Source organism: Cotesia glomerata, linkage group LG1 (assembly GCF_020080835.1).
Source record: "Cotesia glomerata isolate CgM1 linkage group LG1, MPM_Cglom_v2.3, whole genome shotgun sequence".
Lineage (NCBI taxonomy): Eukaryota > Metazoa > Arthropoda > Insecta > Hymenoptera > Braconidae > Cotesia > Cotesia glomerata.
In genome coordinates, this window is record NC_058158.1 from 36,817,972 (window position 1) to 36,840,002 (window position 22,031).

Consider the following 22,031-nt stretch of genomic DNA (forward strand, 5'->3'; position numbering starts at 1 on the left):
ACAAAACTGAAGATTCCCATTGGATAATAAGATTTTATTTTCCGCCAATAACGTTCCAAGATTAGTATAGTCTAAAAGACACAATGCATCTTTGTAAGCCTAATACAATACATGTGATTGTATTAAATTTCGCTCAAATCAAATAATACTGAAATTAATAGACTTTTAAAAAATTTTTTTATTTATTGAATTAGAACTAAAAAAAATATTTTTAAATAATTGCATTTATTGTTTTTTTTAATTTATTAAATATGTAACTAATTTTAAATAAATTAAAAAAAAAAACTTGTAAAAATTGTCATAGATCTGCTAACGTAATTTCCATTAATATCAACAAGTTGCGACCAGTGACAACTAAATTTTAAAATATGTTAGTATAGTAACTTCAGCTGAGCCATGTGTTCGCAACAAACAGTGTCAGAAAATAATTTTAAGGGGAAAATTTTACACATATATTATCTATGAAAGGAAAAAAGACTGACTCAAGTAAATATAAAAATTAAAGAAATTATTTTTCAAGGACAAACCAAGAGATTTTAAAGGATTTAATAACTTCTTTTATGACAGCAGAAAATTTTTGTCAAAATTATTTTTAATGGATGAAATTTCTTATTCCTCTATCGGTACTTAAATTTCAAAGATTTAGAATTTTTAATTTAAAAAGTTAACAATTTTAAGTTACTGATATGTTACTCATATCAGTTATTGTATCGCATCTTATTATACTGTTTCTGTTTTATTACTTAATTACACTTTTTAGTTATTACTCATTATTATACTAGACATTGTACAATTTGCCATCCGGCTAGGCCTTGTCATATAAATCCAATAAATAAATAAATAAATTTTAACAGCTAAGAAAGGCGAAATTGAAAATTTTTGTTCATACTTATATATTTAGAAATTCACCCTTCATATTTTTTTCTTGAATAATTAATTTTTTTTTTTTAAATTAATGGTACTAACGTTAGCCAACGTTTTTAATTTTTTGATTTTTTTTTTCATTAATTAAATTATAACAAAAAAATATTTTTTAAAAATTGCACTTACAGTTCTTCAAGTTTTTACAAATGAATTTTTTTTTTTTTGTAATAATTTTTTAAATAAAAAAAAATCTAAAAATTTTCAGGTGTCGAATAACTTAATTTTCATAAAAATTATGATAAATTCTGTTATTTTCATTAACTTATTTTTTTGAGTAATTGCTCTTCAGAAAAAATTTTTAAATCAATCAACTTTTTTATTTTTCATGACCAAAAATCAGATGATCATACTAATAAGTAAATAATTGTCAAATAATAAGTGATAGGATTGTTAATTAACAAGTATATTTATTTACGGAGATAAATTCATTTATTAAAAATATTTGTTGTAGAATAAACAAAAAAAAAAAATTTGTATTGCAGATACATAGGTATAATAGTAAATAATTTTAATAATATACATAATTGATAAAATAACATAACAGTTACTTACATAATACGAGTTTTGTTTACGTTCAATTATAATAAAAGTCGATTAAAAAAATTAGAATTAACTCTATAAGTCAATTCTTAGGCAAAAAAAGTAATTATAAATAAAAAATAACGTTTAACATAAGACCGGTTGTATATAATAATTTAATATATTTAACTCTCGTCATAGAGAGGTGTGCCATCTCCACTGAGCGACATACTCCGAGGGCTTGAATTAGTATTTGGCGTTCCCCGGGGTGATCGGTACGACGGAGTGCGAGATGAATGTCTGTTTCGTGGTGTTGATCTTCCAGTGTCCGCATAATCACGTGGTTTTCTCATATCATCGTATCTTGGAGTTCTAATTAATGTAAATAATAAATAATTTAGTTATTAATGAATTTATTTATTTAATTTAGATTTAAATAAATGACATTTAAACTGGCAAACACTTGACAATATTTTTCTTGAATAATAAATTAGGTTTAAAAAATTATTTATAAAAAATTGCATTTATAATTTGTTAGAGCTTCTAAAGGTTGAATTTTTTAAATAAATTTTCTTACTATAATTTATTAGTTAAAAAATTTCTGAAAATTGTCAAATCTCTCTCAATATTAACATGATTTAAAATAATGATATTAAAATTAGCAAAAATCTGACAATTTTTTTCATTTTTAATACAAATAAATTATAAAAAAAAAAAAAAAAAAAAAAAAAAAGTTTTAAAAAATTTGCATTTGTAATTTTTTTAAATTTCTAAGTGTGTAATTTTTACATTTTAATTATTTCATAATAATTTAGTTGTTGTAAAAATTAAAAAAAAAATTGTCAGAGTGTTTATTAATTTAAAAATGACATTTAAATATCAAAAATAAAAAAAAACTTACGATCCTCTAGGTGTTGACTGTTTCAGTCTCGCCCAGTCCTCGGCTGCTTTCTTCAACTCTTCTTCATTACCAAGACCATAAGACGTAGAACTTCGATGTGACATTGATCTGTGATGAGTATTCTGACTCATTGGCGGACCAGGATGAACAAACTGATGATTAGGTGTTTGTTGTCCGTATCGCGGCGTGGGTTGCGAGTGGTGCGGAGTATGATGAGGTGTTTGGAAGGGTGTCATGAATGGTGTCTGTCCTGAAGGCGTGTATGGAGTATTGGGGTACGTATGCATTCCATAACCGGTGGCACCAGTAGCACCAGGAGTATGTGGTGGGTAGTGAGGTGTCTGGTTGGCCACCTGTGAAAGCGAATGCAGCATATGATGAGGAAGATTTTGCGCAACTCGCTGTATTGCTTCTTGATTAACATTCCCAACTCCAGGAGTAGTGTGATACGGCGTCCTCGAAGAAGCTCCTCGCGGAGTACTGGGCGTAGCTTGACCAGGAATCGGCATCCGGAAATTTTTTTTGAACCAGCTTACAAGTTTATCCACACGCGCGAATGTTTCTCCACGATACCGAAATCCGTCTTTGGAGACTGATATAAACTCGTGATAGCAGCGCAATCGAGGAAGATATGACAGTAAAAATTTCCCTGGATAATTTTTCGAGGCAGATATAATATAAGGAATGCTACCGGGGTTTTCTTTTTTCTGTTCTCTCAGTATTTCTTCAGCTTTGTCTTTAATGCCGTCTACACCGCGTTTGTAATACTTGAAGTCAAGTAACTCAGCAGCGTAAGCAGCCATCGGATTAATGTGACTTGCTATTATTTCATCGAGATCTTCGTAGTCATTATTTCCGATCAACAACCGACGTCCCAGAGAAAAATCATTTGCTTTGTCTTCTTCTTTTATGTCGATGTATTGATAAATATCATCAGTTACTTTCCAAGTGGCAACCAGATGATCACATCCCTTGCTACTAGGCCGTATTATCACTTCGCCTTGCCTGAGCGTCTTCATCATTTTTTCGCACTCAGCATAACTTACATTATGAAACGATGTATGTACAATAACACGTTTGACATAAGTTTGTTGCTGTTTCTTCTTCTTGAAGTCTTCAACAAATTTCTTGTCTTGCTGCTCAGCTTCTGTATCGTAGTATGGATCCTTGGCTGGCCTCCATTCGTTATTTTTGTCTACTAAGTCGGAAGTTTTACACGAGCACTGAGTACTGAACCGGTCGACTTCTATTTTAATTATACGTACATGAATAGTCTGACGAACTCGCAATCTCTCCTCCGGATCAGCAACATGATTGTCAGATATATTTTTTATGTGAACGTAACCAGATATATTAGGATTATCTAGCACAATTCTCACGCCCACAGCTTTACCAGGACATGCACCAGCGTCGAAATGATTCCATACCTCAGATAATTCGGGGAAGTCATTTTTCAAACAAAAAGGACATTGCCACAGCCCGGACTCATCGTTTCGCACTGGATTTGCTTGATCCAACTGCTCACCTTGAGGTTTCTTGTGACTAATACCAACTACGACGGCTGACATGAGTTTGCCTATGTAAAATGTCTCCGGCGTTTCCTTGGTCAGAATGTCAAACAGTTGCTCAGGAGTTGGGCTTTGATATGGCGTTCTCAGATCTTTGTAGCGGCTATTAAGTTCCGACCTGATGTCATACAGTGTTACACATTTATTACCGAAACCTTGTCTTTCCAACTCTACAGCAAAGGCATCTAAATCCAAGTCTTTTAATCTTTCCGGGGATTCAAGAATTTCTTCCAACGCGCCAGCTGGATTGGCATCTTCGTCGTCGTACTCCAAAGCGTCGACAGCCATCTTACGAGCCCACTCGTAGGTTTCTGGATGCACTCTAGAACCGTCTAGAACTTCAACGTAAGCTTCTGTACTGTCTCCCAAACTATTCGTATCAATTTTAATAAATCCTGCGCAATTTATAAATACTTTAGGACCCATGTGACAGGCAGTTACCAACTGAGTTCTGTTTTCGAGTCGTTGATTGGTTTGCTTGAGCATTTTTATCAGTGCTTGACCTTTGCGTGGTCCCAGACCACAAATAAATTGAACTAAGTTACCAGAATAATTTTGCTGGACAGCTTTATTAACATCAACACCAACTTCATTGACCCGGTTTACAAATTCCAAGTACAAATTTTCTAATAATTCCTCCTCTGACAATTGGCCTTGAAGACTGTGATACTTTAAGCACAGTATGTCTTCGTCCAAAGTACACAGTTGAGAAAATTCAACCAAGGGATCTTGAAGACGCCGAGCCAAAGAAACTGCTTGCCGCAGTAAGTCCGGATAATCGCGGAATTCAGCTTTACCTTTTTCACTAGCAGAATAAAGTTTTGCTAGATCATTATCTAATATCTCTACACTTATTGCTGGATACTGTTCTTCCTCAGCTAGAATTGTCAACGATTCTTTAATATCCGCAGAAATCATCATAGCTTCTCTTGATTCACCTCCAATGACAATAACATGAGGTTTATTTTTCCTGATGAAGTTCCTGATTGCAAGTAAATCGGCTTCTTTTTTGAGCTTTTCGTCGTCTCTATAGCTATTTTTCTTTTTCAGCAAATGAGGTAAACGCAAGATATCCGCACACTCGCCGTCCGGAGAAACAACGCAAGAAAAAGCCGCTTCGCTGATGTTTGGAACGTACGCTATACCCATTACTCGTACACCATTCTTCGTGTCCCATTCCTCATCGTCTTCATCGGGGAATGAACAAGTGTATGGTGCTACTTTTAACCAGTTGTATAGTTTTCGACAACAAGCACGCATAACGTAATCTTTTGCTTCGGTTGAGAGATTTGAACGCAGTTCTTTTTTTAAATCCGGAATAACGTATCTAGTTAACGCTAGCTCAACGCTGGCATTTCGCAGATTATTCCAGTCTTGAACGTTCTTTGAGAATTCATCCCTTATATATAGCTGCTTCATCTCTTCGATGTAATTATTGCTAGTGTTACCAGCGAAAGTATCGCTCAAAGAAATCTGAATAAGCTTATCCTTCTCAGCAATTTCCAACTTAAGCCATTGGTCTCCAGTAAGATCACGCACAGGTTTGTCTTTAAGATATTTCATCGTGTAGATCGGATGGTTTTCATCAATGTCAGTGATTCCTTTTTTTGTTGGCCGTATTGATATTTTAGCTCGTTCCATGTACATTTCACGGACACACTTTCGCACAAGTGGTTCACGTGCCAGTTGAATTGCTACCATGATTTTAACAGCCGTCAGAACTTCTTCAACTGACTCGATACATTTTCCAACATATTCTTGCGCTACTACACTAGGCTCGACAGGATCTTGATCTACCTCATGACGCTGATAATTATCACGTAAATTTTCTGCGAAATGCTCAGGAGTAAGACCAAATTTTTTGGCAAAACTATGAAGCCCAGCGCGTCTACAAAGTGCGTAGGGCCCACTTCTAATTGCTTGTTTCAAGGAGTCTTCAACTTCTTCCACTTCGTCTGGATTTTCCTCCTCAGGCGGTGGGTCTTCTCCATTTTCTTCCGCCTCCATCAGCTGTTGTTTACGTTTTTGCAATCTTTCAGCCTGTCTAGCTGCCTTTTCCTTCCGTTTTACAGCTTCTTGCATAGCTGGGATGTCATGACTGTAATAAAGCATAAAATGATTGTGAACATCATTCAATTCTTCATTTGTTTGTACGCTTTTTAGTCTTTCGATATCGTCATCTTTAATGACTCTGACATCGTCAGGAAGAGGAGCGTCTGGATTTTTCATAATTTCGTCCAACTGAAAATCTCGCATCTTTTCAAACAAACGAAGTAAATTTTCTTTTCGTTGACGCAACTGACACCACTTGGCGTCATATTTATATACTTTCCACAAATCATTTATATTTAATTCTGGAAGAACGTACTCCTTTCTGTAGAAAGATATAAAAGGAACTTCAAAGTATTGATTCCGCATAAAGTCTAAAGCTTTTTTTATTTTGCCGACAGTTTGCGGTCCTTTTCCTCCACCATCGTTCATGTCATTATTTAAATTTGTGTCTTGATTAGATATCGTAGGGCGACAGAATGCTTGTTGATAAATCCACTCCGCCTCATGGTCTAGCTCATCTGAGCCTTCAGGCACCGGAGTGATTGGCATTGACCGTAACTGCATCCTCTCGGGTATGTCTGTGTTACGGATTTCGTTATCCAAGTCCGTAAAATGTCCACGTTTGAGCTCACTTGGCTCGTAAACTTCGAAAATTGTTTTCTTCGAAGGTTTTTTCTTAGACTGTTTTTTATGTCTTCTTGGTCGTTCCACTCCTTCATCATCAACATAATCGTCCTCATCTTCATCTTCTTCTTCATATTCATCCTCTCCGAATTTCTCAAAATTATCGTAGTCAAAATCAACTCCAAAAATATCTTGAGCTTCTTGTAATGCCGCGTCTTCAAAAACTTTTTTCTTCCGTCTTTTATCGCCAATAGGTCGGTCATCGTCACCTACAATAAAATCATCGTCTTCAGAGTATTCTCCCTCACTGCCTTCACCGTCAATAATCTCGGGTTCCGGTCGATGACTCCTTTCGCTTCTTTCATCCTCCTGAAAAATCATTCAATATAAAAAACTAATTCTCAATTGATTTTAATCACTAAAATAACATTATCATAATAAACACTACATAAATTTTTACTTGAAACCTACCGCAGTCCTATCCTTTATTTTAAAATCAAGGCGGCACGGGACAATTACATACAATAATTACTACACTAGGTGAATACAAAAATAATATTGCCAAAAACAATACTTACATCGCCAGAACCTTCGCCATGAGGGAATATCTCATTAGCAATAACTTCTCTCTCCCTCTTTTCAGCATCACCATCCTCTTCTTCGTCATCAGACTCAGCATCTTGCATGCGCTTAAGTCGTTTGAACCGTTTCCTTTCTACAGTGATACCCCAATTTTCCTCGATGAGGTCGTAGTCGTCATCCTCCAATCTGTCGTCAAAATCTTCGTCATCGCTTTTTTTTCTTTTCTTGGAATCACCAGATGCATCACTGTCCTCGCCATCGCTCTCTTCAATGGGTCGATCGTCGATCAAATCTTTCAACTCTTCTCTCAATTTGTCCTCATCATCTATAAATTTAAAAACATTATGAGTACAGAGAATTTAAAAATATTTACAATTAGTATTCTAATAGAATAATAAACCACTCCCGACATTTTTTATTTTAACTGAACCAAAATGGAAGTGTCTCGAAGTAATTTGCCAATAAGTAGGTTAGGTATTTTCGCATTAAAAATTAAATCACGAGGAAATTTATATTTCAATAATTTTACTGTGTTATGTCCAGATTGAACAAAAACGAATTAAATTTATTTTGGTCCTGGTATGTTTCAACCACTAAACCGGGAACTCAGAAGGAGTTTAGAGGGACAGATTTTATTAATAAAATTATGATTTAAATCATTTAATTTATAATGAATATTGTTAAACAGAAATTTAGTTTATGCAAAATTTTATCTAATGGTAAATTAACATTCAAAATTTACATGGGAGAATTTCAAAAGATAGATAATACCTGATTATTTCATTCTTATGCAGTTGAAAATTTAATTTGTTTAGGACCAGTTTTTCAACCTCGGGTTTAAGTATTTTATCATTGTGAACATATCTATTATATATAGATATATTTACAATGATAAAATACTTAAACCCGGGGTTGAAAAATTGGCCCTTAATGAATTTATCTTTTGTTTACTTTGAATTTGTTACTTAATACACTATATTTTATTTAAAATCAAAATGTTATACACTTATTTCAACCTTACGGCTCTCGACAAGATATACTTTTCTTTGTGCATTTTTCTACGATGTGCATATTTGTGAGATCTTGAAAAAGAGAGTGTTTTTCGTGAAAAATTGTCAAAGTATCAAATTTTTAGGCATTTTCAATTTACACTATTTGGGAAAAAACCTTATCCAAATAGTTGCTTATTTTCTTGGACCTCTACTCCCGCTTTAAGGTATGCCTAAACGTGTCGTTTGGGTCCCTAAACGCATTTAAGTACAGATAAAGACATACCTACATGTATACAATTCAACGTTACATTGTTTATTTAAAACGTTTATTCTAATTTATTAGAATTCAATATCCTTCTATGCACTTTGAGTTGAATTATTTATTTATTAACATTATAGAATTTTTATTTTGTATTTGTTGTAGAATATTGTTATTATTTAATATTTGTCTCTAATCTTTGTTATTATTTTATATTATATTAACATAAATTGTCTGACTATCAAATTCTATTCTTTAAATTGTTGACTCATTACAAGTTTCATTTATTTTTTTGTATTCTTTTCTTTTATATATTATATAAAATTATGTAAAAGAGCATTATTAAAAATGTATCTGGATATTGTTACTCTGAAATCTTTCTGGTCAAGATAAATTCTTTTCTCTAATGTTCTTTATTATTACTTAGGTATTTCTTATTTAAAGTATAAGTGAGTTTACTTACATATAATGAACTTTTAATTATCTATCTTTTTGAATTTTAGTCCCTTTATTACACTTGAATAATTTTTACTAACGTTAAAAATAAACGAAAATTATTATCATTTTTATAATTAATTAAATATGTAAAGCACGTGAAAATTTATATTTTAATAACTTTACTGAGCATTATTTTTTACTCTACAAAAAATAAAAAAAATAAAAATAGTATTTACCGTCTTCTTCTTCTTCACTTTCATCCAATGTTTTCTTGACTTTTTTCTTACGTCCATGATCAATCACCTCCTCCTCGTCATCATCGTGCTGTTAAAGAGAATCAGAATTAAACAACATGAATTTGATAAACAAATGTAAATGTCCAAGACAATTTGTGAATTACATAATCGACTGATTATTGGGAGTTAAAAATAATAATTGGTTTAAGAATAAGAAAAATAAATTTTTATATAAATTACATGCAATATTTACCTCACTTTCCTCAGCTTCGGAGTAGACAAAATCAGCCATTATTTACAATTAATTAAATATAATATAATATATACAATTGGTAAAAATTAAAATACTTAAAAAAAAATTAAATAATTTACAATTTTAAATAAATAACTTAAAAACAATTAAAATCCACTTTTGTTCAACGGTGGACTAGAGAAAACGACTGATCACTCACGCTATTTTTTTTAATTTATTCCAATCATTTTAGTGGAAGTAGTTCTTGAACATGCTAGCCTATGATACCTATGACGCTTCCCGTGACTCCAGACGGAACTTTTACAAGCACGTAACCTTAAAAAATTTTAGTATAATATTCATAACACCTCTGTTAATTTTTTTCATCTACTGCCATCTACATCACAGTTTAAATTGTCAAATATAGATTTAAAACTATTTTATTCTTCATAATTTATAATTAAACTTGTTAATTGTTTAATTATAAAAGCATGAAAATTAATTTAGCAGTTACTTAATAATTTCAAAAATTTTTTTAACACATAAATTATAGCAAAAAAATTAAAAAAAAAATTTACATATAGAAATTTAAGAAAATAAAAAATGCGATTTCTTAAAAATAATTTTTTGGAGCACATTTATTTGTCAAATAAAATTAATAAATTGATCAAGTGACTGCTAACTTTAATATTATTATAAAAGCAAGAAAAATGCATGTGTAATATTTGTTGAAAAAATTTTTGTCTATATTTTATGATGCTGAATTTAACAGACATTTAACACTTTTTTTTAGAATTTTATGACAATCAAATAATAATGTAAAAAATTTAGTAAAAAAATTACAAGTGCGAATTTTTATAAATATATTTTTTACAGTTAATTGGTAATAATAAATCCAAGAATTATCACATGTCTGCTAATTTCACTATCATTACATTTTAAATAATTATTTTAAAAAGGAATAATTCATTAATTAAAATGTTATTTACAAAAAAAGTTTTGGGCTGATAAAATTAAAAACAAATAATTATTCTTTCATCAATAAATTTTAATAGAAAAAATATATATAACTGGATACAATAGCAACAAATGATTTATCCAGAAATAAACACAAATACTTAAATAAAGTTATAAAGATAGTAATACTTTTTAACTACTTAACTAACAGTGAATAATAAATGTCAACACTATAGTACTAAACACAAATTTAAGCAGCTAAGCCAGCAAAGTCCGAAGGAGTATCTTTCGGTGTTAGTTCTGATTGTGGAGGCTCAACAATTGGATCTCTGTAATGTTTTTTAAACCAACGTACTAACAAATCAAGATTATTGAATACTTCATTACGAAATTGAAATCCTTGCGACGTGACAGTAATATACTCATGATAACATTTTTCTCGTGGAAGATATGAGAGCAAAAATTTACCAGGATGATTTTTAGAAGCGGATATAATATAAGGAATGCCAGTGGGATTATTTTTTTTCAGCTCCTTTAAGATTTCTTGAGCTTTATCTTTAAAACCCAGGACCTCTTTGTTGTAATATTTGAATTCCAGTATCTCCGAGACGTAACCAGCCATAACATTAACATATCTTGCAATAATTTCATCCAAATCGTCAAAATTTTCGGTTCCAATCCATAGACTGCGTCCTAGAGTATAAACGTTGCTTTTTTCTTCTTCGACAACATCGATGTGTTGAAAAATATCATCAGTAACTTTCCAAGTAACTGACAAATGATTAGTACCCTTGCTACTAGGTCTGATGATAGCTTCACCTTGTTTCATGGATTTTATCATTTTTTCAGCTTCAGCAAAACTTATGTTATAAAATGAGGGATGAATGATGACGCGTTTAACATAAACGTGCTGTTTATCTTTTTTGATCTCTTCTACAGCTCTGTTATCTTCTTCCTCAGCTTCTAGGTCGTAGTAAGTATCTTTGGCAGGTCGCCATGTGTTGTTTTCATCAGTGAGGTCGCTACTTTTACTGGAGCACTCACAGCTGAAACGGTCCATGTCAACTTTAGTAACACGACACAATATTGTTTGTCGTATTTGCACTCTATCCTCAGGATTATCGACATGTTGATCAGATATATTTTTCACGTGAATGTATCCAGACAACCCGTTGTCCAAACGCAGTCGAATACCAATAGCTTTACCAGGACATGAATCTTCATCAAAATGATTCCAAACATCTGCAAGTTCAGAAAAATTATTCTTTGTACAAAACGGGCATTCCCAGAGCTCAGTTTCATCATTTTTCACTGGATTTGTCTGATCCCTTTGTTCAGTGTCGGGTTTTTTAAACCTAAATCCAATTACTGTTGCATTGATTAATTTTCCTACACAGAAAGTCTCGGCGCTTTCTTTGGTAAGCATCGTGAATAATTCTTCCGAGGAAAGAGACTCATAGGGTGATCGAGGGTCTTTATAACGCTCCGTCAATTCCGTTCTGATGCTATAGAGTGTGGTAGTTTTATTTCCAAAACCCTGTTTCTCTAATTCAGTTGCAAAAGCGTCTAGATCTAGATCCAGAAGCTTCTCAGGAGTTTGCATTACTTCTTCAACCGCGCCGACGTGATGCGAATTTTCATCTTCGTATTCCATAGCATCGACGGCCATTTTTCGAGCCCATTCATAAGTTTCAGGATGAATTCTTGTGCTGTCTAAAGGCTCAATGTAAGCGTCAGTGGTACGTTCCTCGAGAGCAGTCGTATCTACTTTTATAAATCCAGAACAATTAATGAACACTTTTGGACCCATATGACAAACAGTCACTAATTGAGTCCGATTTTCCAGCATAGTATTTTTGTCTTTTAATATTTTTAACAATCCACGACTTTTTCTTGGACCTAATCCACAGACAAATTGGAGTAAAGTATCATTATAAATTTTATTTTTACTAAGATCAACACCAATTTCGTTGACCTTATTGACAAACTCTCTGTACAAATTCTCCAAAAGTTCTTCTTTTGGCAGTAAATCTTGAAGCGGGTGAAATTTCAAGCATAATAAATCTTCATCTGAATTACAAAGCTGAGAAAATTCACCCAGAGGATCCTGTAAACGCCGAGCTAGAGAAATAGCTTCTCTTAGTAGAGGTGGATAGTTGCTGAATTCAGCTACTCCTCTATTACTGAGTGAATAAACTTTGGCTACATTTGGGTCGCATATTTCTACTTGTATAGCGGGATACTGTTCCTCGTCACTGAGAGTTGTCAAACATTCTCTAACTTCGTTAACAATCGTCTGTGCGTCTCTGGATGCACCGCCGACAACAATAACATGAGGTTTAAACTTGCGAATGAAATTTTTTAGACAGAGTAAATCCGATTCTTTGAGAAGTTTTTCGTTCTCATTGTAACTATTTTTTCGTTTCAACAAATGAGGAAGTTTTAAATGGTCAACAACGTCTCCAGTTGGAGCAACCATCGCGGCAAAAGCAGCTTCGTAAGAATCAGGGACGTAAGAAATTCCCATTGACCGAATACCTGAGGTAGTTTGCCACGTTTCAGTATCATTATTTTCATCAACATTATAAAACTCACAGGTGTAAGGTGCAAATTTAATCCAATTGGATAATTTACGACAGCATAATTGTATTATTGACTCCACAGCTTCGGTAGTTATTTTTGAACGAAGCTCATTCTTCAAGTCTGGTATAACGTAATTTTTAAAAACCAACTCTACACTGGCTTTACGTAAATCATTCCAATCCTGAACATTTTTACTAAATTCATCTCTGACGTATAATTGTTTGAAGTCTTCAATAAAATCAGAACTATTCGTGCCTTCAACTGTATCGCTTAGAGTCATTTTTATCAGGCCATCTTTTTCAGCTGCTAATAACTTCAGCCACATATGATCAACCATTTCTCTAATAGGCTTATCCTTCAAATATTTAACAGTGTAAAGATGATGATTTTCATCTATTTGTTTGAAACCTTTTTTAGTGGGTCGTACTGATATCTTAGCACGTTCCATATACATTTCACGTACGCTTTTTCGCAAAATAGGTTCTCGAGCCAATTGGATCGCCACCATTGATGTAACAGCTTTCAAAATTTGTTCAGTTGACTGGTAAAATTTTCCCAGAAAATCTTCGGCTAATACACTGGGTTCAATAGCATCCTGATCAACTTCGTGACGCTGATAATTATCTCTTAAATTTTCAGCAAATTGTTCCGGCGTGAGACCAAATTTTTTGGCAAAAGTACAGAGCCCAGCTCGTCTGTAATATGTGTAAGGTCCCCGACGTATAGCTTGCTTGAGATTATTATCAACTTCTTCTAGCTCATTATCGCTCTGATCTTCACCATTTTGCTCAGCTTCCAGTTGCTGCTTACGCTTTTCCATTTTTTTCAGTAGCCTGGCTTTTTCCGCTTTCAATTTCACAGCCGTTTGCATTGCCGAAATTTCATGACTGTAGTAAAGCATGAAGTGGTTATAAGCATCTTTTAAGTCTTCGTCAGTTTGTGCATTCTTTAGTTGTTCAATATCATCTTCTTTAATTATTCTAACATCATCTGGGAGAGGTTGATCAGGGTATTTGATAATTTCATCAAGTTGAAAATCTTTCATATTTTCAAATAAACGAATCAACTTATCTTTACGTTGCCGTAATTGACACCATTTAACGTCAAACTGATATATCTTCCACAAATCGTTCATGTTCAACTCTGGTTGAATTTCTTCTTTTCTATAAAAAAATATAAAAGGTACTTCGAAATGCTGATTACGCATAAAGTTTAATACATTTTTTATTTTCTCTACAGATTCTGGACCCTTAGATTGAAAATCATTAAATCCACTCGAATAATCTTCAACTTGTTGGAGAATTTTAGTCTGAGAGAATGCTTGCTTGTATATCCATTCTGCTTCCTGATCAAGCTCATCAGATCCTGTGGCTACAGGAGTAATCGGTGTTGCACGCAATTGCATCCTCTCTGGGATGTCTGTGCTTCGAATTTGGTGATCGAAATCCGTGTAATGTGCTTGCTGTAGTTCAGCTGGTTCATAAACATGAAAAATATCAGTACTGTTCTTTGTAGAACTTTTTTTTTGTTTCTTTTTTTGTCGCCTAGATGGAAGACTACCGCGTCCAGATACACCCCCAGTATCTTCCTCGTCTTCATCTTCTTCTTCGTAAGTATCGTCGTCACACTGACTGTTAAACTCATTGAAATCATAATTTATTCCAAAAATTTCTCGTGCGTCATTTAAAGCAGAGTCAGCACCAGAATATCTTTTTCTTTTCGGCAAAGGTCTATCATTGTTGTCAACTATAAAATCATCTTCGTCTGATGAAGCTTCTTCATTACTGTTGTCGAGATCAAATACTTGGTGATCAGACTCGACACTTGAACTACGTCCATCATTCACCTAAAAATTGAATCATTAATCTTAACTCATTTCTGAAGTTTTAATGATTTTAAGCAAATAAAAAACTTACGTTATCACCACCATTGAATAAGCTAGTAGCAATATCTTGTTTCGTAGCCTCCGCATCTTCTTCTTCTTCTTCATCGTCAGATGCATTAATGGGCATTCGTTTTAAACGTTTGAAACGTCTTCTTTGAATAGGTACACCCAAATTTTCTTCTAATAAATCATAGTCTTCGTCCTCTAGACGATCGTCAAAATTATTATCATCGTCACTTTCCGCATTTCCACTTTTCAAACTTTTATCGTCTGAATCTGAAAAATAATTTTCAACTTTTAATAAACTAAATAGTAAATTTCAAAATTAAAATTGAAAATGATTACAGATATCGAACTTTTTTTTTAAAGAATTATTGCTAAGTAGAAATGTTTGTTCAGAAATATTAAAATAACAAAACTTTAACAATTAGTTATGACATTAAAGTTATCAGTCACTTAACCTTTTTTTAACAAATAAATTTTTTCAAAAAAATTATTTTTAAAAAATTGCATTTTTTATTTTTTTAAATTTCTACATTTCAATTTTTTGTTTGCCATAATTTATTTGTTAAAAAAATTCTTAAAATTATTAAATATATGCTAAATGAATTTGTTGATATTTTATCTATTCAATCATAATTGAAATAGTTTAAAATATTAACAGAATAATGGATTGTTTGGTAAATTAAAAAGCAACGTACTTTCATCTTTGTCACTGTCATCCGAATGGATGATTATTTTTCTCTTCTTGCCACTGACTTCGTCGTCTTCATCATACGCTTGCTACAGAAAAATAAAAAGAAAAAAAACAAAACTGATTATAAATTAACTGTATTGAAACTAATTAATTAAAATACCGGCAAAATTTAGGTTAATTTTAATTATTTAACTTTACCTCTGATGATTGACTAAAAAATGCTGCCATTGTTTCCAGAAATTTTTATTAATACTTTATAGTTGAATAACAATGCAAAATATATTTTATCATAAATTTTATGTGATAAATAAAAATTTATGTATCAAAATTTTAATAGTACACTTGTCTATAGTGTACAGAGTCATGAATTGCATTTATGTGAACCATAATAACAATATTTGTATATCAAATTCAGGGATTGATAAACATTTTTTTTCTCTGGCGTCTCAAATTTCCTCTTGACTCAGTTCTTTGTGTGAGATGCGTGAAGTAAGATGAAAATTATTTCACAATCAACGCCCTCAAGATTAACGGCCAATTTTCAAATTAACACTTCGGAGCTTTTATTTTTTTTTTTGTGTCTTAGTCGCTCAGTCTTCATTTTACTTACTATTATTTTTTTAAACGTTTTTATTCGTGCATAATTTTTAAAATATTTAATAAACATTTTAATTTAAAAAATGAAAAATCAAGTTCAGACCAGTGATAAAAAGAGACAGGTACAGACATGAAATTTTTTGATAGTTAATAAGATTTTTTTTATAAATTTTTAATAATTTTTGTGTATTGGATGATTATTTTAATTACAAATCAAAATGGTACGTGCTAATATTTTATTTTTATTGAAGATGGAGTCTAAAAAAAAATCTGCCAAGCTTGCGAAAAAAAGAAGGGTTAAAAAATTATTTGACTCCAGTGACGAAGAAAGTCCAAAAGGTAAATATCATGTTTTTTAAACTTATTTTACTGATTCAATATTAATAAATCGCTGGTATATTTAATTAGATAAAGGAGAAAAAAAAAGAAAAAAAGAAGACTCTTCACTCAACCACTCAAAAAAACGAAAAAAAAAACAAGTTACTTTTGACTACAGATTAGATGACGATGACTATGATCTTATTGAAGAAAATGTTGGTGCGAAAATTAAAAGACAACGTTTTAAACGTGTACAAAAGTTTTCAGACAGTGAGTCTGATGCTGATGACAGCATCCAGACCATAGCTAAAGTCGATAGTAATATTAAAGTTTCTATCGCCGAAGAATTGTTTGGAGGAGACTCCAATGTAAGTTATTCCATTTATTTAATAGTATATTTATTTATGATAATGAAATTGAGAGACAGCTGATACTTTTTAAAAATTTTTTAACTAATAAATTGTAACAAGAAAAATTTATTTAAAAAATTCTTTCTTTAAATGCTCTAAAAAATTATAAATGCAATTTTTCCAAGTTAATTTTCTAGACCTGATTTATTATTTAAGGGAAATAAAAAAATTGTTGAGTATTTGCCAATTTTGCCATGTTTATTTTTGCAAAATCTTAATTGTATTAATTTTTTTAGGAAGATGAAGATCAAAACAAGAAATCTGATAAAAATCAAGAGCTTTCCAAAAACATTACTACTTTGTGTGATAAGGAGAACAGTAGTGACGGCGAATCTTCTGGCGTAGATGATTTTATAGTACACGATGTTCCGATAATGTCTGATACTCAAAAAGATAGAGTATGCTCGAATTCAGCTTACCGCGAAGCTCAAGAAATATTCGGAACCGACTTTGATTATGAAGAATTTAAACAACGCGATGAAGATGAGGATGATGATGATGATGATGATGATGATGAGGAGGCTGAGGCTGAAGAAGATGGAGAACTATCGCTTCAACAGAAGGTTAAACAGGGTGTGAAAAGTATTTTTGATGTTTATGAACCGATCGAATTCAAGCGTGCTTATTATACAGATCGAGACCAAGAGATTCGTTGTAAAGATTTACCTGAGAGAATGCAAGAACGTTTGATTCCAGTTACTCCGGTATCCAATAATTCAGATGAGCTAAACCTAGAGGCTCACTGGATTTATCAACAAGCGTTTGACCAGCTTACAATTTCAGATCAAACTATGAATATCAGCGGTAATATTAATGACATTCACCGAAAATGTCTAGAGACTGTAGATAAAATAAAAAACGCACTTGAATTTATTCGTAATCAAAATTTTGAGGTATCTTTCATTGCTTTTTATCGCAAAGAATATGTTCTTCCTGAACTGACTATTAAAGATTTGTGGAAAGTTTACGAGTTTGATGGAAAATGGTGTCAGATGTATGAAAGAAAGAAAAAATTACTCAATTTATTTAAAAATATGCAAGACTATCTGATGAGTAAAATAAAAATAAAGAAAGAAGCTTCTGGCATTAGAACTATTGATGATAAATATATTATGCAATTAGAAAATGCACAAACTAACGATGAATTAAATGACTTTCATCATCATTTAATGCTGTACTACCGTCAAGATATTCCCGAGATGCAAGAAATAATGAGCCGCATAGAAGCTGAGAAATCAGGATCACCTTCTGAAGATAGTAAAAAAGAAGAAGTCAAAGTAACATCAACTCGTAAAAAAGCTGTGAAGAGTGGGTCTTACGCAGTGTTCAAAAAGTTTGGATTTGAAAATTTCACCAAAAAATTTGGACTCTCTTCTCTGCAATTCGCTGAGAATGTTCAAGATAATTATCAGCACCATAAAGTTCATCAGGCAGCAATCCATCCCAATGATTTAGCCAAAGAGTTTATTGGAGAGACTTTTAAAACAATTGAAGATGTTTTCAGAGCCGCACAAACTATGATGGCAGTTCAATTATCGCGCGAACCACTACTTCGAAAATGCGTTCGTATGATATATATGGAGCGCGCTAAATTAACTGTAAGACCCACTAAGAAAGGCATCAAAGAAATTGACGAGAGTCATCCACTGTATACAATGCAGTACTTGAAAGAAAAACCAGTACGCGAACTAGTAGGAGACCAGTGGCTCAAATTAGTGATAGCTGAGAAAGACAAATTAATAACGATCCAATTGAGTGACATCGTTGAAGGTAATTCTTCGGACAATTACATCGACGAGATGAGACAGTTATTCATTAAAAACAATAATAGCGATATAGTCCAAGAATGGAATAAATTACGAGCCAACTCTGTTGAAGACGCTCTTTTGCGATTAGTAATTCCGGATTTGAAAAAAGAGCTGAGAAATAAACTATTGGTGGAGGCCAAGTCATTTGCCATGAACGCATGTTGTCAAAAATTACATGACTGGATCAACGTTGCTCCGATTGTATGTGAGTTTCCTGATAAAAAAGATGATGAAGACTGGGATACAAAGCATGGAGCACGTATTATGGGGATCGCTTATGTTCCCGATTGCTCACAAGCGGCATTTGCGTGCATCGTTTCTCCAAGTGGTGAATGCAAAGACCACCTTAAGCTGCCTCATTTATTGAAGCGTAAAAACTATTACTACAGTTCAGATGGAGCTTTAAAAGATGAAGAACTCAGAGCTTTAACGAATTTTATTTCGAAGAATAAACCGCATGCTGTTGTGATAGGAGGCGAATCTAAAGAAGCTCTTCATGTGTCTCAAGATGTCACACAATGTATTGCTGTACTGTTTGAAGAAGAAGACTATCCGATGATTAAAGTTGAAATATCAGATAGTAACGTGGCTAAAATTTATGCTAACACTAAAGGAGCCATCGAGTTTCCTAGCTATCCACCGCAATTAAGAGAAGCTATTTCACTGGCGCGAAGGCTACAGAATCCTTTAGGGGAATTTTCTCAGTTATGTAATTCAGATAATGATTTGTTATGTTTAAAATTTCATCCTCTTCAAGATTCTTTGTCGAAAGAAGAACTTATTAATAATCTTTATACTGAATTTATCAATACAGTAAATGCTGTTGGTGTTGACATTAATGAAAATCGAGGATACACTGAAAGTTTACTGCAATTTGTCAATGGATTGGGACCTAGAAAAAGTCGTGCTTTATTAAAAATAATAAAAAGTAAAAATCAGAAACTTGAAAGTAGAGAACAATTAGTGACAGTGTGCCATATGGGTCCCAAGGTTTACATTAATTGTGCTGGATTCATTAAAATTGATACTGATAGCTTTAGATATAATTCGGAGTCACATATTCAAGTACTTGATAGTACAAGAATTCATCCTGAAACTTACAAGCTAGCAGCTAAGATGGCGTTCGATGCTCTAGAGTATGATGAAGACAACGATGACACAGATATGGCTCTGGAAGATATTTTAAAAGTACCGAAAAAGCTTTTGGAATTGGATTTAGACGCCTTTGCAAAGGAGTTGGAGTTACGAGGATTTGGCAAGATGCTCATCACACTCAACGATGTGCTAACAGAAATAAATTCTCCCTACAAAGACCCTAGGACACCGTACACATCTCCGAATGCTGAGCAGTTGTTTGATATGCTGACAAAAGAGACGCCTGAGACACTTTATGTTGGTAAATTAGTTTCAGCTACAGTCATTGGTATTGGCTACAAAAAACCAGCGGCTGATCAGCCTGAAAATCAATTGAATCCTGTTCAAAGTGAAAAAACTGGACTCTGGACGTGTCCATACTGCTCACGAGCTGACTTTTTGGAATCTTATGAAGTCTTGGAGCACTTTAATACTGAAGATTGTCTTAAAACAGTCTCAAAAATAAAAATACGATTAGAAAACAATTTAAATGCATTTATTTTAGTTCAAAATTTATCCGATAAATACATTGATGACCCGGAAAAAATAATTATCGTTGGAAGTTCATTCCAGTGTCGCGTGATAGCTATTCATGCTGAAAAATTTCTTGTCGAATGTTCACACAAAAGAAGCGATGTACTTGATTTGAATAATGAATTACGTCCGACAAAAGATCCCTACTATGATACCGAAGCTGAGCTGGAAGATAAAAAGATAGAAGAGGACAGAAAAAAAGCTAAGCAGCAGGTTTCTATTAAACGTGTTAATTATCATCCGTCTTTTCAAAATGTCAGTTTCGCCAAGGCTGAAAAATTAATGAAGGATATGGCCCAAGGAGAAGTTATCATAAGACCTGGAAGTCGAGGTCTTGGATATCTGTCAGCCACTTGGAAAGTTGCTGAAGAAATTTATCAACACGTCGCTATCAAGGAAGCCAATGGCTTTAGTATTTTTTCACTTGGCAAAAGCTTGTGGATTGAAGACGAAGAGTTTGAAGATCTAGATGAAATAATAGCGAAATACATCAACCCGATGGCTACATATGCGTCCAAATTGCTCAATTTCAAGTACTACCAGGACGGCATTGATGGTTTGAAAACTAAGGCCGAAGATTTTTTGAAAAAACAAAAAGAAAAAACTCCTAAAAAAATTCCTTACATCATATCGGCTTCTAAAAACCAACCTGGTAAATTTCTGCTCTCGTGCCTGATCAACATTCAATGTCATCACGAACACATAACTGTTACCCCAGATGGCTTGAGTTTTAAAGGGGAAATTTTTCAGCGTGTCAGCGACCTTATACAAAGGTTTAAAGATCAATTTAAAAACCACCCGGTTAATAAGAAGAATAAGAAAATCACGTATCTTATAAGTGCCGATGATTTCGGCAGTGTGATTGATCATCAATCGCATCCAAAACTTACCCCTACATGCAATAGTCTAGCAGTCTAGACTTGTTGGTGCAAAACTAGATTAATTAATATTTTAATTTTTACAGCCTTTCAGCATGAAGGCTTTAAATTAAGCTCAAGTATTTTTAGTTTCATTTTATAATATTTTATCATTGTTAAATGGTATTAAATTAAAAAGTAAAAGTACTTTTTTAATTGAATTTAAGTTCATTATTTTTTGAAAACTATTGTTTTTTGTAGTAATTTCATTTAAGTACTATTTAAATTTTATTTATGATTTAGTTATTATATGATTTCTTTCACGATATGAAATATATCGTGAAACTTATCGTTGTACTATTGAAATTAATATTGTTTAGTTTAAAAAATTTCGGATTATCATTGCATCTAAATATATTTGAATATTTCAAAATAAAAAAAAATTTTACATTTATTACATTTTATTAGGAACAATTAAATACGTTTTATATTTAAAAAAAAATAGTTTGACCGAGGGTCAATAATGAAATTAATTATGTAATAACCAATTGATTCAATTTTTTTAATACCAATAAAAAGTACAAGTTTAGTACATAAATTATGTAAAATCGGAATCTAATAAAGAATATAATCTTTCAAAGGAATTATTACTTTTCTTAATTTAAATTTAGTTTTTTTTTATAATATAAAATAAAACAGCGCGTAATAGTTTGAGTAATTGTAACTAGAGGCGCTGGTAAAAATCATGTGAATCTCATTTTCAAGATGTTGCTCACCACTGTATAACCTTTTGACTTTTTTACCAAAAATTATTAGAAATATTCTGGGTAATTGAGCACCTCTGTTAATTCAGCATGTGTTATGAAATTTATGTAACATTATCATAGAAATAAATAAATTATAACAATTAAATTATTTGTAAAA

General features: G+C 32.4%; 3 protein-coding genes across 4 annotated transcripts; 1 reads left to right on the top strand and 2 right to left on the bottom strand.

The window, feature by feature from the left end:
* Window positions 1–1,460: 1,460 nt before the first annotated feature.
* Window positions 1,461–9,635, bottom strand: LOC123258763 (transcription elongation factor SPT6). 2 transcript variants are annotated; one of them, XM_044718974.1, is made up of 6 exons: window positions 9,349–9,635; window positions 9,096–9,183; window positions 7,167–7,495; window positions 7,060–7,071; window positions 2,345–6,957; window positions 1,461–1,815 (listed from the first exon to the last, which is right to left on the bottom strand). In XM_044718974.1, exons 1-6 carry the CDS (start codon window positions 9,385–9,387, stop codon window positions 1,629–1,631), a joined length of 5,268 nt encoding a protein of 1,755 aa, XP_044574909.1. In that variant the 5' UTR covers window positions 9,388–9,635; the 3' UTR covers window positions 1,461–1,628. The 2 variants fall into 2 exon arrangements, with proteins under 2 accessions (XP_044574909.1, XP_044574916.1); XM_044718981.1 differs by lacking the exon at window positions 7,060–7,071 and having other exon boundaries at window positions 1,462–1,815; window positions 9,349–9,634.
* Window positions 9,636–10,382: 747 nt separating this feature from the next.
* LOC123262410 (transcription elongation factor SPT6-like) lies at window positions 10,383–15,822 on the bottom strand. Its single transcript, XM_044724597.1, has 4 exons — window positions 15,648–15,822; window positions 15,454–15,535; window positions 14,784–15,028; window positions 10,383–14,713 (listed from the first exon to the last, which is right to left on the bottom strand). The coding sequence occupies exons 1-4, from the start codon at window positions 15,675–15,677 to the stop codon at window positions 10,535–10,537; spliced, it is 4,536 nt and encodes a 1,511-aa protein (XP_044580532.1). The 5' UTR covers window positions 15,678–15,822; the 3' UTR covers window positions 10,383–10,534.
* Window positions 15,823–15,905: 83 nt separating this feature from the next.
* On the top strand, window positions 15,906–21,275 carry LOC123262416 (transcription elongation factor SPT6-like). The gene is made up of 5 exons (XM_044724610.1): window positions 15,906–16,168; window positions 16,298–16,385; window positions 16,455–16,732; window positions 17,011–17,267; window positions 17,298–21,275. The coding sequence occupies exons 1-5, from the start codon at window positions 16,130–16,132 to the stop codon at window positions 21,166–21,168; spliced, it is 4,533 nt and encodes a 1,510-aa protein (XP_044580545.1). The 5' UTR covers window positions 15,906–16,129; the 3' UTR covers window positions 21,169–21,275.
* The last annotated feature ends 756 nt before the right edge of the window (window positions 21,276–22,031 follow it).